The following is a 15,954-nucleotide window of genomic DNA, read 5'->3' as shown; positions in this document are numbered from 1 at the left end:
AGTATGATTGGTGCCTTGACTATAAGCAAATGGGGAGGCATTGCAGGGAGAAAAACGGCATTAGAGAGTGGACTAAGGAGGAGATGATGAGTTATCTTGATTGGGATAAAGCCGAGAACGAACGGGTTGAACAGAATGTAGAGAGAGAGAAAGCAGAGCAGCCCTTCGTACAGCGGCGAGGGATGCAGCATATCTGGGATGCTGCTGAAAGAGATGGTCAATTACAGGAGGAATTGTATGGAGGTGGGAACCCCCCCAACCAACATTTGCGGGATTGACGGAAAATATGATCGGTATATATCACTAGAAAGAGGAAGAAAAGGCGAATTTCCGAGTATATCTATAATGACCCAATGGCTTGATTTGATAGAGTTGTGACTGAGTTACAGTGCTGGGTTACGTGGGCTTAGTAGCCGTCAATTGAATGAGCGAGAGAACTACCAAAGCTAAAGAGATCATTGCCTTCCCTGCCAATACCATTGAATATAGCCATTTCGATCAACATTTGCGACGTGAACCCCTGCATTCTCTAAAGCTACGATTGTTGGCATATAGGTAGTCATCCCTACAGCCGGTGAAGGCCAATTCGTGCCTGGGACCGCAAATTGCTGATTCCGATATACCTGATCCATAGCCTGAAGGTTGAATGTACTCCAATAGGGATTGATATCAGGATTGGCACGCTGTGGCCGTTGCTGAAGCCGTTGATCCCAATACGCAATATGCCACTCTCCCTCAACCTGATATCCCCATGGGCGTGGGATCACAGTAACAGGAGTCCCCTGAGGAAGATACTGAGTGTTCTGGGCTCTCACAAGGGCTTGAGGATTCTGGGCATAGAGAGCATTGGATGTGGTTGGATCATTTGGCAAGGTATGTTGAACCCACCAATGGAGCATATGGAGAGGACCGGTTGCTGGATAAGGATCATTGGGGCGCCGCTCTCGTTGCTTATTGTTAGCAATAGGATGTAAAGTGGCCGGTATATTCGCATTTGTAGGATAGACTACCCCTGCTGGTGTTGACGTATTGCCAACATAGATAGGGAAGTCTTGAGGGTTCTGACGCTGGCTTTGGTTGCGGTTGTACATCTTTGCGAGACTGTTTGATGAAGGAAAGCAGGGCTCTTTCAAAGGAAAGAGCCCTGCTTTATATATTGCACGCGTTGAAGTGATTCACTTGATAGCTCTGGACCTGTGGTGTTCGGATGATGCGAGTGTAGGCATTGTACGTTCTTCACGGCGCTGCCAATAGATGATATACTACATATTGAAGAGCTGTATATATAGTAAATCACTGTACCCTTCAATTGTGCGAATTTATGCTGTTTCCGTAGATTGAATAGAAGAGGGATTTCTCTTACTCACACACACACATCGGGCTTACATAACAGATCTTATAGACACAGCCGGCTGTGCAAAGAGTCACGTGACTTATCGACACAGCCGGCTGTGTCTATACGGATCGCCGCGCGGCCGCCTTATTAGTCAGCCACGTCATCCACCTGACAGAGCAACGACTCCCAGCCGTCCGCTTGTGTATCAAGCCCTTCCTTCTCCCATCTAAACACCTGCTCTGAACCCGTTAATACCATTTCCCCAAAAGCCCGTCCGGCCTGACGGAGGTTCTCAACATAGCCAACATCGAGGAGCTTAAGGAACGCCTGCGGTTTCCCCGCCAGGGACCTCCATTCCTTCTTCTTGATATGAAGAGGACACTTTTCCTTGACAATAGGGGCGCCCTCTTCCTCAAAAGGCCCCTTCGGCCCAACAATGATGAATGGCAACAGCCCATCATCCTCAGGACCACATATTGAGTTCCACATCCGTCCTTCCTCTAAATGGGCCTTCAGCTCTTCTGTCGTCATCTCCAGCTGCTGAGCGAGCTGCTCGGTGTCCCCTTTGCTTCGTCGCATACTGCCACGCTTCTTCACTTGCAGATCAAGTTGTCGAGCGACGCAGGCTTGAGCATGGCGATACAGGAAATCGGTGAGAGATGACTTGCCAACCAGACCGACTAAACGTCTGCCATGCTGCAGCACCATGTCTCCTGTGCTACTTGAAAGAAACACGTCTTTATCGCGATGTCTCCATTCGTTCACCAGGTCAATAAATTGCCTTACTGCCAGTGAACTTTGAACTGAAGCTGCGGCCTTGAAGGCGTCTTCTGGCGGAGCTGGATCTGAATCCCTGGGTACCTGGGGAATGCGGCAGCTAGGATCCCGCTTCCTTATCTTTTCCTCCAGTGCATTCAGCTTCCTTCTGGCCGCTGTGCATGCATGTTTTCCCCTACCCGAGGTCTGGGTTCCCTGGTGATCGGTCCTAGGCCTTTTGCCAAGAGGTGTCGGGGGAGGCGTTTGGGCTTTTGACTGCTCAGGCGGTGGGTCTGGAATTGATGGTAGGGGCTTTCGAATGGGTTTTGGTGACTTGGGCGGCGGGACGAGGGTGACAGTATCGTCCAGGACGCCACACTCGACGCACTGGCGCAGCGCCGTAGATTTGAGGCGATCTCCACGCTGTAAGTGGTTCATGGACATGGCGATGTTGAAGGTCATATTGACGACCATATGAGGCTGGCCGTGCGCAGGGAGCACCATTTGGCGAGGCCCTTGAACCTCGATCTCAAAATCGATACCTTCTCTCTCAAGTGTCAAAGGGGATATCAACAAAGACTGATGTCCGACGCGTTGACTGCACCCATTGCAGTCCCAGTTCTTGGCGACAAAGGCCTCAAATTTCTTTATGTGATGTATCTTAATGCCAATCCAGAGTTTAACTCCCTCCAGCACCAGGTTGGCAGAACGCAGGCCGCAGGGCGGTTCATCCTCAGAGCAATTATAGTCTTCGATATGGAACCGGTTCGCGGATTTACCTCCGCCAATGTGCCAGTATGGACGGTGCAGGTCGAGGAGTTTCGGGTTGTCTAGTATCGTTGCTCCTGGATTTAGCAGATCTCCGTATGGGAGATTCAGATGGCCGGTAAAGTATGGAACAATGCCCTCTGGAGGGTTGTCGAAGTAGTCGTCAAGCCACTTCCTGGCCTCCTCCTTGGTCAGTATCACCACCTTGTCTGGAAAGTCCGGAAATGCGAAGTGGGATCGAAGTTTCGATATATAGGCATGCATGTAGCCCTCGCCTTTTGGCCCGGGCACGAATCTATTGGCGGTGAATTGCCAGTCGGGGTTTGGCGCACTTAACTCGGCTTTTACCGCGGCTTTGATTAAATCTCGGTCGATGGACAGGTTGGGAACTGAAATCTTCTGCATAGAATCGTCTCGTTTGATGATCCTCTCGAGTGCTCCGACCAGTCCTTCTCCCATGTCGGCTTCCGATAAAGCGAATTGGGGCGGCGAGTCTGGCACTGAGGTGCCTGGCGATGTGAGGTGCGTATCCGGGGTGGTGGCGCGGGATGTATCCTCGGTCGTGTCGCTGCCTTGAGAGTTTGGCGTGGTCGGGAGCTGCATGGCTCTTTCTTCGGGCGTAGCGCTATTGGACCGCGATTGCGTGCCGACCTGTGCGCCGGCGGCCGTGGGCTGTGTTTGCTGGTTGGTCTCGGTCCTGTCGCCGCCGCTAGATGGAGATCCCCTGCCGACTGGGCCGCCGCCCGTGTCGTCCTCCGGGACGCTCGCTTCTGTCTCCGCCACCGGAATGTCCCCTTGGTCTTTGGCTGTGGCCTGCCTGGATGCGGATTGGGAAGCACTGGCTGCAGAAGCCGCCGCGTCAGTGCCCTCAGTTGGTGATGGTGGCACCTGCTCGCAGTCTCGCATGGATGTGTCTTTGTCTTTGTCAGAGCCATCGCTTGATGGATCTCCGGTGGCCTCAATGCTGGTGACCGAGTTGTCGCCGTGGGCGTTTGCTGGGGCCTGGTCCTCCGCGTCGCGGCGTTGATGAGTTGAGGCGACCTGCGCGGCTGCGTTGTCGTCCTGATTTGCCGTGCCACTATCCCGGGGTGATGATGGTCTCGGGCTGCCCTTATTGTGGCTGTCGGCTGGGTGAACCGGCGGTTGCTGGGTGCCATTCCTTCTGTTGTGTGCTTCGATGTCGTCTGTTTGGGACTGAATCCTCCCTATCCAGTCCTCAAGAATGCTAAAGTGAGTAATGATCTGCTCCGCCCATGCCGGCGGTTTATCTTGCTGAGTAGCATGTCGAATGGTAGACCTCTTTGACCGTCTCTGTGGTGTTGGTTCGGATGGCAGGCATGCCCTGATGTCCTGAAGGAGCCGCTTTACTTTGTTCAACTCGTTCCGAAGCGAACGAATATCTCCCCAATAGGGAGATTCAAGCTCGGACATGATTTTAGAAAGATGCGTGGTTAAGAAGGTGATATTGGCGAAGTGCGCCAAGTAGCTTGTGGAAAACAATGAGCGAACGAGGCGCGGCTTGATGGCAGGGGCGGTTGTTTGCTTAAGTACGATGAACCTCCGAGGCTTATCCGAGGGCACCCTGGTCTCTTGATCAAAGGCTAGATAGCGCCATTTCCTTTGGCACTTTGTAAGCTTGTGAGCTATCTAATATTATATCCTTGGATCGCGTTCTTACTATCTTAATAAATGCTATTTCCTCTCTTAGATTACTCTGGATTATGAGCAGCCTTTATATGCTGTTTGAGATTGCTTTTTGATGAATAAACCTTGCCGCACTGGCCACACTCTCGGTCCGCCAAAGGACCTCTATCCTCTTCATGAACAGACTTTATATGCTGTTTGAGAGTGCCTTTTGATAAAAAAACCTTGTTGCACTGGCCACACTCTCGGTCCGCCAAAGGACCTCTATCCTCTTCATGAACAGACTTTATATGCTGTTTGAGAGCGCCTTTTGATGAAAAAACCTTGTTGCACGGGCCACACTCTCGGTCCGCCAAAGGATCGCTATCCTCTTCATGAACAGACTTCATATGCAGTTTGAGATTGCTTTTTGATGAAAAAACCGTGTCGCACTGGCCACACTGTCGGTCCGCCAAAGGATCTCTAATCTTTTCATGGACATATTTTATATGTGCCCGACGGTGAGTCCCCCTCGCGAATGTCCTTTCGCACTGGCCACACGGCAATTCAGGCCCCCCATGTTTACTTGCTTTGTGTTCTGCAAGCTCCGAAGGTACCCGGGAAAAATGGTCACATTCGTCACACGCAACCCCCGACTTCTCATGGCATTTTTTTATATGTCGCAAACGGGCACGATCGGTTGTGTAGGTTTTACTACACTGGCCACATGGGAGCTCGGCTTTTCTTTCTTCTTGAGGATCTTCGTCGTCGAAGAGTGCAGTTCGAGAGTCGTTCAGTAGGTGGTCTGGTGGATATGACCTGCGGAGAATCGTCGTAGTCGCTGCGTGGGTGGTTGGAATTTCTCTACTAGGTGGTTGCGTGATCCTCCCAGGAGCAAACCTGCATGAATTGACGTGCCGACGAAAACCACGGAGAATTATAACTTTGCAGTTCGGACACCTAGAGTGTCTGTCCTTGTCATGGTCCCTTCAAATCGTCAGTCAACACGATGCTCAATTATCGCCCAAGTAACTTACTCTAGGCTATTCAGATCCTCAAACGCCACTCTGCATCCATCCTTGCCGCATCCATAGATCTTGCCTTCCAGATCACCAGGCTTGCGCTTACAAGCTTCTATATCAGACCGATCTGGTTCCATCCGTGAATGTCTCCATACGTGATTTCGCAGCTGGGTGGTATTCTGACATGCCTGGCCGCAGATGTTACAGAAGAAACTGTCGAGAGTCGCTGTGGGTTTCTGAGTTGATTTGAGTGTACGCAGCCTACCTCTCTTGCGTTTCTTCTGAAGTGTCACTAGGGGTGCTTGAGTTCCAAGAGATTGGATTCCGACCGAGCATGGAGAGTCTCTTGAGGGCGTGGCTGCTGGCGGCTCGGGCCCTATGCAGGCTGGCCTTGTCGGACCGGAAAGCGCAGGATCAACGGGGATATTATCTTCTGGTTGGGATGGAACGTTTCGAGTTTGGTCGAGTGGCATGCTGGCAACGGGACTTGGGTTGTTGATAGTAGGGATAGCCTCGGTCTCGCATGTTTCAAGTAGCCGCTCGGGGCAGTTTGCGGGGAGGTGTGAGGCTCCGCAGGGACACTGATTTCCGGGCCAGCAGTCTTCGGAGTCAGGCTGAGACGCGTTGTTCGACCAGCGGTGTCTCGATCTCTTTGGACGACGGGTGCCACCGCTGCTACCGTCGTCGCTGTCATCGTCGTCGTCGCTGCCGTTGTTGTAGTCATCATCGTCAACCTGGCTGTCATCGGCCCAATCACTAGGCTCGATCTCACCCCCATCCATGCTCTCGTCGTCGCTATCGCCCTTGGACTCCTCGTCGGAATCCTCGTCATCGGTCTTGAACTTGATCTCCTCGGCGCCCTCGTTATCGGACTTGAACTCGATCTCCTTGTCGCCCTCGTCATCGGCCTTGAAATTGATCTCCTCGGAATCCTCGTCATCAGACTTGAACTTGATCTCCTTGGCATCCTCGTCGTCGCTGTCGCCCTCGGAATCCTCGTCATCAGACTTGAACTTGATCTCCTTGGCATCCTCGTCGTCGCTGTCGCCCTCGGAATCCTCGTCATCAGACTTGAACTTGATCTCCTTGGCATCCTCGTCATCGAGCTCTAACCAGTCATCGTTCGGCTCGCTGAGATCGCTTTCTGAATCACCAACCGAGACAGCCTCATATTTGGGTACATCTGTCATGGATTCTTCAGACTCTTTTTCCTCTTTAATCCAGGGTGGCTCAGCCTTGACGGCGGTACGTCTAGAAGCACGCATAGCGCTGCTTCTACTGCTATTGCCCATTGCAGCAAGAGCACGACACAAAGGTAGGTTGGTGCGAGGTTGCAGAGCTGACGCAAGAACCAAGAAAAATGTCAAAGTTTAATGGTCATGAAGGGGTCAAAGATAAAGGGGTCAAAGTAATGAAGCTGAGCTGGCGAGTAGGGGTGAGAACTGAGGGTTCGCGTTGTGTTCTTCTGTGGACGAGACTGGGAAGATGAAGATAAGTTGCCACGGGAGTTTGCCCACGAGAATGCAGCAGAGGTGTTGGTAGCACCGGAATTGGGCAAGCGCACTGACTCTGGTTGCCTTGTCTTGGCCGAGACGTTCAGCCGCACACTTATTACATGGTAGGGTTACAGTACATTGCAGGCCCATCTACAGGGGCAGGGCTCCATTGCTACCAGGTGTGCACGGCTGGGCTGCGGATCTTCAGCCGGTTGGGCGCTCTCGAATAAGCGGCTCGGTGATAGTGACAAGCACCCAAGTGACCTCTCAGGGGTGTGAGGAGGCATGTCGACAAGTACCTTGCATGTATGATTCACTCCCTGGGTGTGCACGCCTGCACGCCACGACCAGATTCAGCTCGGAGGGACCCCAACCCCACTGTCTCCATCTCTCTTATTCGAGCAAGCTCTCTGCAAACAGCGCTTTCTCATATTCTCTCTCCCAAAGAGCTCAGTGGAGGCTTCGGTGACAAATGTGAGTGAGAAGTGCGCTTGTCCTCAATACATTCTCTGACCTGCAGTGAACAAACCAGCAGCCTCAGCATGATTCGCGAGTGAATCACAGCACCTACTCCAACTCATTCGACAGTCGATTAGATCGAGATGCCAAGGGGCCCGCAAGAAGACCATTCGCGGTTGCCACGCCGAACATCCAATACTCCATCTTCATCGGGCTGCGCACAGCGGCGCACGCGAGGTATTCGTTTAATCGAAGCTTTTCCGATAGACATAGATGCGGAATATGGAAAACCAGTGGGGGGGAAGTCGGAGGAAGATCCGATAATTCTCGAGGCGGCCGAACCCCGACAGGCGGAACTGGTCCCGGTCAAAAGGAGACAGAAGCGGATCAAGATCAAGATGAAAAAAGAAATGGAAAAACAAGTGAAGATAAAAAAAGAAGTTCCGATGGACCGAGAGGTGATCGAAGTTGCGGACCCGATGACGAAATCGTCGAGAGAAGCTCCGGCAGGCCTAGAGGTAATCGAAGTTGTGGACTCTGGCTCGACGTCGAATCCGGAACCCGCATCGAAGACGCAAGACGTGCAGGCACCCAGCAGTCAGGTAGAGTATTCAGCAGCAAGCTTGCCCGCCGTCTCTAGTTTGACATCCACTAACTAATAGAAGAACCCAGAACCCCCATCGGCTACGCAAGACGCGCAGGCACCTAGCAATCAGGCAGAAGACGGGGAGCTGCAGCAACCAAACATCACGGAACGTCTATCGGGCACGCAAGACACACCGGCGGCCAGTAGTCAGGCAGAGACCCTAGACGCAAGCTTGCCCGACGTCTCTGGATTAACATCGAATCCAGAACCCCCATCAGGGATGCAAGGTCGATTAGGATATCAAGCTGTGGCGCAAGCAAACTCCACATTCTTCCGGCAAGCGGCTAAGGATCTCGAGAACAACAAGAAGGAAGTTGCGAAACTGAGACAATACATCAAAGAAATTCGGAACAGTGATAAACGCATCAGAGGGGAAGTGAAAGGCCTGAAAAACAATATCAGGGAGCAACTCAAAAGGACCTCGACAGCTGCGAACAGAAAGCGCACAAAAACATCAAATCCCGGAGACCCTCAGGCCGGATCCTCGACTCGCCCGTCGAAACGTCAAAGGGGAGGAGACAACTCAAGAGCGTCTCACCCGTCAAGTCAGCAGGAAGGAGGCAACTCAACACGCCAGACCGGATCGCCAGCTACAGCTGCAGACCAACCGTCATCAGGCTTATCGCAGGGGGGAGACAGCTTAACAACACACCAGACCGGACCCTCAACTCCAGTTGCAGACCAGCCGTCGTCAACACCGGCGTCAGCTCAGCAGGAAGGAGGCAACTCAACACACCAGACCGGGCCCCCAACTCAAGTCGCAGACCAGCCGTCAGACAATTCACCAACAGGCCATACCGGACAAAACACAGATACAGACCAGTCATCGTCAACACCAGCGCCAGATCAGCAGGAAGCAGGCAACTCAATACGCCAGACCGGGCCCCCAAATCCCGCTGGAGCGCCAAAGCCTCGAGGGGGCGTATGTTGCATCACTAATATATTGAATCCATCGAAGGGTGAGGCCGACGCATCTGGGTCTGTGCCCCATCCCACCGAATCCAGTTAGTAACCAAAGGGGTGGCTATCAGTCGCGACGGAGTCTCACCCTTCGACAGATAGCTCGACGAGTGTCCCGCAGCGCACGACAGCCCCATCAGCAGGCGTTGCCCACACGCCGGTTGAGTCCTTCAACTTATCTGAGAGTGAGTCGCCATCGCTAGCAGTACTCCAGATACTAACGTTTCCAGATGTCGTCCATGAATCGGCACAGCCAGCCCTGTTGCGTTTTAAAAACGTCCATGCATATCCAAAGTGCCAATGCTCAGGCAGCTGTGGAGAGAGCTGTTCCAACAAGGCATGCTCGGTTGCATGTGATGAACAAACCTGCGGGGTCGAGGAAAGTAAGTGCAAGAATCGATGGATGCAGAGGCAAAAGCGAGTGAGCGTGAAAGAAGCTGGAAACCTCGGCCAGGGGCTCGCGGCCGACGAGCCGATACGTGAGGGTGAGATGATTGGGGAGTATACGGGAGAGTGCATCGATGAGGCTGAAATGAAACGCCGTAAGGCAGAAGAATACCTAAAGGCGTACCATGAGAAGAATGGCGTTACAGTAAGGCATCACCTACATTTATTGAACACTCTCTAACGAACGACAGACTTTCTACGTTGTGGGAGTCGGTGATAACATATTCATCGACGCCAGACACAAAGGTAATTTTACGAGATACATAAATCATGGCTGTATCCCGAATTGCATCCTAGAAAAAACCATCGTTGGTGGAAAGCCAAAAGCCTCCTTTCGGGCGCTGAGGAAGATCGATGTTGGGGAACCTCTCTGCGCCCACTTCCGTGCTGCCCCAGGCGCAAAGGTTGTTGGGGTCACGCCAGAGTTCTTCAAGATAAAAGAGTTTTGTCTCTGTGGTAAAAAGGGCTGCAATTTTAGCAAAGAGGTCATAGTAGACAAGCGGCGGGAAGATGATGGAGGGCTATGAGATGAGCTAGATTCCTTTGGTAGTTTCCTGTCTATGTAAACTTGGTTGGGTGAAATGCAACAGAATCTCAAGATCAGACAATTACGTGGCTCACATGGCGACAACAAGAGATCCTCCACAGAGGAGAGCCTCGATAGCAGGGGCAGGGCCATTCAGTTCGTGGAAGCTGCGCCAGATGTCTTTTGGCGCGGAACACAGGGGCATGAGCTGTGGGCTGCGATGGATCACTGCACGAGGTGCGTCAGCTTACTGGCATAGGCTGGTCGAGCCGCTTGGGTTGCCGCCGACACTGGCTGCTCCTCTGTGTGACGTGCAACAAGAAGCCGCGGCGCCGGGTGGTACCAAGCGGATGCGTCGAGGCAATGTTACAACAAGAGGCAATCATATCGTCACTATTGTTTGACACAGTACGTCCTCTACCAGTGAGATAAAGCCCTGGCTAGCTCTTCAGTCAGATACCCAAAGCTACAGCACAACACGACGCCGTCCATGCCAGCATCGAACCAGCCCAGTCCGGGGCCACACCAGCACGACAAGACCATGTTCGATCCTGCCACCTACCTATCCGACCCTTCATGAGTATTTCCTAGGGTGTGGAGGTAATCGGTACATACTCAGTAGACTCTGACCAAGGGCGTGTGTGAACCTTGGCCTGCCTTAGCGTTGTTTTCTCAACCGCCTCGGAGCCTCACACTCGGCTTGCCAGTTTCTCCTTGTCTGAAGATCTGAAGGTGCATGGCATGAATCAGTCTTGCATATTGGTGGTCAGATGGTAATCGATTAAGCGTGCGAGTACGAGGGCGGCTCCTGTCACATATCCCGGGGCATACCCCACGAAGGTCGTTCTCTTCAGGTGACTGCCATTGACCCTTTTCCTCAGGACACTCTATTATAAGCCCTCCTTCCTCTCGCCTGGCAGCCAGCCTCTCTTGCCACCCCAAGTACTCCAAACTCCTCAACAACAAAGCTTATCCAACATGGCTATCATGTCCGTTCTTTCTGCGTTTCGCAAGCTCTTGTGCCTATTCCAACCTAAGGTTCGTTTCCATACTTACTGCATTCATCAACTTAACTAAGAGTCGAAGGTACAAAAATGGGATTGCCTCGTGGCTCGATTGGCCTCCATAGAGGCCGCCCTAGTCGAGGACCAAGGAGCAGTCCGGAGCAAGACAGCTAGCGTCATCGACGAGCTGCACAGGGAAGGACCGGAGGTATTTTGTATTCGTCGAGTCAATGGACTACTGTCTCGCGCTAGAATGGGGTGCCGAATTCTCCCAGAGGATCCCGGAAAGCTTTCTCTCATCGTTGATGAGATTCTGAGCCAGTTGTCTCCGCTCCCTCAATTCCCACTGGTCTGGCACAAACACAACAGTGGAGTCAAGAATGTCGACGTCAAACTTACGACCAACAACGTCCTTTGCCAACTGGCGAAAGCCACTCAGTTTCCACTGTACTGGGACGACATAGAACATTGCGACCGCGATTTGGTTCTCGCAATCCTAGTAGGCACTCTCATTGGGCTGACGAGAAAAACCTACTTCCCACGAAATGTCTGTGAAACAGGCTTCTACCTTGCGGAAGTAGCCCCGAGTGTCCCCGAATTGCAGGCAGACTATGAGTTCCCCAAATTGCAGGCAGAGATGCCACCGGAGTCTCGGTCGCTTCAGATGCCGACTGCCGTTCCTCAGCCAAAGACATCTTGGCGACAAAACTTATCCTTCAAGCGTTTCTTTCCGGCGATCCCTTTTCCTCGGCCGCCAGTCAGCAAGGAGCAGCCCCTACTCAAGGAGAAATCGAGCATGACGACACTTGTTGGGACCGAAAACGACGACAAGTCCTCGGACAAACAAGGTTGAAGGATCAGATAGGACCAGGACCCGTGGTTCCTTTGCGATGGAGGCTGCTGACTTGTGTTACTTCGCTCTTTTTTGCAATAATAGCGCGACCACACCAGGCTCAAGGATGGGGCTAGGGAGCATGGATGTATGGACCTTCGTTTTTACACGCAGACTCTCGACTTGGACTCCGTCGCTCGTTTGTGTTCTCTTTAGATAATAATCTCACACTCATTTCCATTCTCCGAGAGCTCTTTCCCGTAAATCCTTGACCTCCCTGGATTCATGCGTGAGGAGCAGGTGTTTTCATCAGACTGCCTCCCTCAGACCTAATCCAAGGAGTGACTTGCTGGCCTGTGCGGCTCCCTCGGGGAGGACGAGGGACCCTGGTATGGAGGCAATCGGTGCGCATGGACTCTGGAGGGGGTGTGCCTCTGCCTACCTTAGCGCTGTTTTCTCAACACCCCCGAGCCTCTCCTCGAGTTGCCGAGCCCTCTGACTCGAGGGACTTCCTTCTGCTGGGCCTGGAATGTGGACTTGTGGCGAGATGATTATTGGTCCAGGGAGCTGGGCATGGAGACAAGTTGCTCCGTTGGCAACGAGCGGCTGTCACATATACTGGAGGCCCCCCGATATGAAAACTCCAATCGTTTTATCTCTGTAATCTCAACCGTCCCACGCCGTTCAGCTCGGTTCTCAAACACTAGAGTCTTGTTGCTAGAATGAAGCTTTTCCATCTTCTCTTCTATGGCCTTCTCTTAGCCCTCCTCCTCTTCTCGTTGCCCTCGCCGCCCTCCGTACCTGGCCCCAAGTCTGTCGGTCGACCCCGCCGTGTTATTCGGGACTACATCATGGTTCGCCGTGGACGACATATTGTCAGAGAGCCTCGCCACGAAAACAATAAGATAGACGCAGAGACTCGATATCGGCCCCTACGACCAAAAACGCCTTTGATAGAGGCCCATCCTTCATTAAACATCTCACATAGAAACATCCGATCCGTACCCTTCTCCGTCCTCGCCAGAACATGGCAAGATGGCCTGCCACCAACGACACTCGACACGATTTCGATTCCGAATCGGACATGGGGATGGAAGAAGATCATGTTCTGCTGGATCCTTAGATGGAGGGTTCTGATTTCTTGTTTTAGAATCTTAGTTGGCGCTTATAACCAACGCTTGATTGTTTTCATTAGACTGTACCTCTTACTCTAATTCGAAGAACGGTTTGCGGGCCTGTGTGGTGGAGAGCATCTCTTTGGTTTCAAAGCCCATTTGATATGAGACGAAGGTAGATTTGTCACTCGAGTCTAATTCATATCCTAACACACTGCTACTTTTCTTTTTCTCCGCATGTGCCAGTCATGAGACAGTTGGCATTGATTCGGGACAGACTCTTTCTAAGTGACTGGATTTTTCCAGCAAACAACGCGCCGACACTGGATTAACCAAGGCACAAAGAGGAGGCGGGAGGCATCTTGGACGCGAAAAGAGAGTCAATTTGTTACTCAAGTCCACACATGAACATCCCAAACATACTATTCTCTGCATTTGCCTCCGCGTCCATGATCCTGAGAGTTGCCATGGGTGTCAGACTATCTTTCGGATGCTAACCCACGGATTCCAAGGATCTGGGCCAGAAGTGACTACCGGAATTGGTAGTTCCCGATATAATTCCAACAAGTTGTCCTCTAGCGCCCCGTTCACAATGATCACCCCGTGGATACGCGCAATTCCCTCTTTTGACAGTGTTACTGCCCAAACCTCACCCTTGGGCGGCGAAGTACGCGGGACAAGTGGTATGAAACTCCCATTCTCATCCTTGATGTTGACCCAATTGTTGATATGGAGCGAGTACTTATAACCTTCATTGTCTGTAACAATATTGATCTGGTCGGAGGAAAGTTTCCTACTCTCAAGCCAAGCCTCATCGTTAACCATCACGGCAATATGGAGGCGCCTCTTGAATAAACCCCGAGACAAGCGCCCTAAGTCCCTCAAGCGTCTCATGTACGCCCTCTCGGGGCAGAAGATGCCTTCGTTTGTAGCTAGTTGTGGTCAGCCTTGTTCGCACAGAAGCGCATGCATTCTACCTTCGGTCGGGTATGGCCCTTCCCCGATTGGAGTCGACGAATGACGCCACGCACGTCTTTCCCTATATCGGACCCTATACCAAGCATAGGCCAGGGCAAGCGCCAGGATAACAACAGGCACAGCAATGGCAGGGTATGGGAACGACATTCTCCCTAATGTGGCTTGGGTCTTGGTGGAGGCTTTGGAACGCCAGTTGTGTCGTACGCGCCGCGGCCCATGGAGTGAGGGCGGTGAAAGAGAGTGAACAAGAGGGCTTGGGCGAACCAGGTCGGTGTGATGCTGTTGCCTTGTTGGCTTGCACTTTCCTTTAAGTAGGCATCACTCACAGGTGTTGTTGGCCCAGTCTCCGTCTCTGCCGATGAGAGGCATGGGCAGACTGCCCACACACCAGGATAATAGGCCCAGTGGGGCCACGCTTGTGCCTGTTGATCAAGATGGTTTAGTGCCGATCTGTCCGTGCCGTATATGGAAAGGTTGGCCCCTCTTTCCTAGTCTCACGCCTGAGCACTCGCTGTGGGCCCGCTAGCCGCATTCGCTTGTGGACAAGTAGGCGCTAAGGGTAAATAGAATTAGCGCCCCGGGAAATTTGTCCTGTTGTCCGCCGCTCCATCACGACACGTCCTTGCATCCGACTTCAACGGACCATGGACCAGAGGCCGAAGGCTAACACCATGCATGAAAAAAAGCCTGGCCTCTCTTATCGACACCAAGCTCAGGAACTTGTCTCTGACCAATCCGAACCCCACCTCAGTTCTACGCGTGCCACAACCGCTCCAGAGCTCACAGTTGTGCATGAGAGCCCGGCAGCAGCCCAGAAAGCACGAAAACAACCGCCCCTGGATCTGCACAATACATTCATCTCACTCTGTGATTCTATAATCCAAAGAGAGAGCTACAGTGGACGAAGGAGGCAGCATGGACTGGACAACCCAAGGAAGGTCCTTGAGAAACTGACGTCGCTCGACCGGCGGTTGGACTTGATTCGTCATCCGCATCAACAACTCGTTTTAGAGGACTGGGAAAAAACAATTGTTATCGCTGCGACTATCGTCGACAGTCACGTCGGTGAAGAAGAGATCTCGACATCGACGTTGAATATCCTACACGGCAAACGGCTCTCCCCACACACGATTGAACGGGACAAGAGAGCAGTTCTACGGCTGATAAAGTTGATGGATGAGTTGTACTCATGCTGGAACAAGAGTAGCTTAGCTTTTGAGATTTTTATCCTGATGGGTAAGTGAGAATTCATGTTCCTTTGCTATTTTATTACTCAGGCCGCTTAGAAACTCCCATCTCGATTCTGCGGCAACAGAGCGAAGGCAAGTTCGATAAGTTTAAATCCATTCTTCGAGAATGCCTGTTTTCTGCAGAGATCAAGTCATTTTTTGTATTGTATATCCCTTTCCTAGTCGCCCTCCTACGACCTACATACGAAATTACTCGTGTCTTCGAAGCTTTACAGACAAGTCTTTTCAGCAAGGACGACTACGATACGTGGAAAGCATGGAAAGAGATCACGTATACTTATGATCTAGCACGGAATACTTGGGTTGAAAAACGGCTGTTACCTACCGAAAACGCAACGCACGAAAACGCTTCTTTGGACTTCGTGGATCTTATTGATTATCAATCCAACTACCCAGCAGAGGTCCGCATCCATATCCCAGGCTTCAAGTCTTTTCATATGTCACAAGACCTACAATTGAAAGCTCGGAAGGCAAACAGGGAGCAAAGCGGACGCATCCTCACGCCGGGTTATTCCCTCTTTGCTTACGAGTGGGTTGCTGATGTTCACGATCCCGTGGTGTACCAGGCACTAGAAGATCTTGTGAGTCGAGCGCCATCACGGAGCATGAAGTCTTACTAATTTGCAAGGCACGAGATGGGGTTTTGAAACGTGACGAGGTATACGTTGACAAGGTTTCACTCTATCAGAGCTCATGCGAAACAATTGTTCCGGCTAAGCGGCTCCAGATTGTGGTA

At 52.0% G+C, this 15,954-nt stretch overlaps 2 protein-coding genes across 2 annotated transcripts; both read right to left on the bottom strand.

Annotated features, from left to right (window-relative positions):
* Positions 1 to 1,483: 1,483 nt before the first annotated feature.
* On the bottom strand, positions 1,484 to 4,291 carry LRP88_07377 (uncharacterized protein; the record flags this gene model as incomplete). The annotated part of the gene is made up of 1 exon (XM_083243907.1): positions 1,484 to 4,291. The coding sequence occupies one exon, from the start codon at positions 4,289 to 4,291 to the stop codon at positions 1,484 to 1,486; it is 2,808 nt and encodes a 935-aa protein (XP_083100342.1).
* Positions 4,292 to 5,797: 1,506 nt separating this feature from the next.
* LRP88_07376 (uncharacterized protein) lies at positions 5,798 to 6,797 on the bottom strand (the record flags this gene model as incomplete). Its single annotated transcript, XM_083243906.1, has 2 exons — positions 5,798 to 5,881; positions 5,955 to 6,797. 2 exons carry the CDS (start codon positions 6,795 to 6,797, stop codon positions 5,798 to 5,800), a joined length of 927 nt encoding a protein of 308 aa, XP_083100341.1.
* Between the last annotated feature and the right edge of the window lie 9,157 nt (positions 6,798 to 15,954).

Source organism: Fusarium phalaenopsidis (genome assembly GCF_050370095.1).
Source record: "Fusarium phalaenopsidis strain FUZ10S chromosome Unknown contig_32300, whole genome shotgun sequence".
NCBI lineage: Eukaryota > Fungi > Ascomycota > Sordariomycetes > Hypocreales > Nectriaceae > Fusarium > Fusarium phalaenopsidis.
This window is presented reverse-complemented; position numbering and strand designations above follow the sequence as displayed.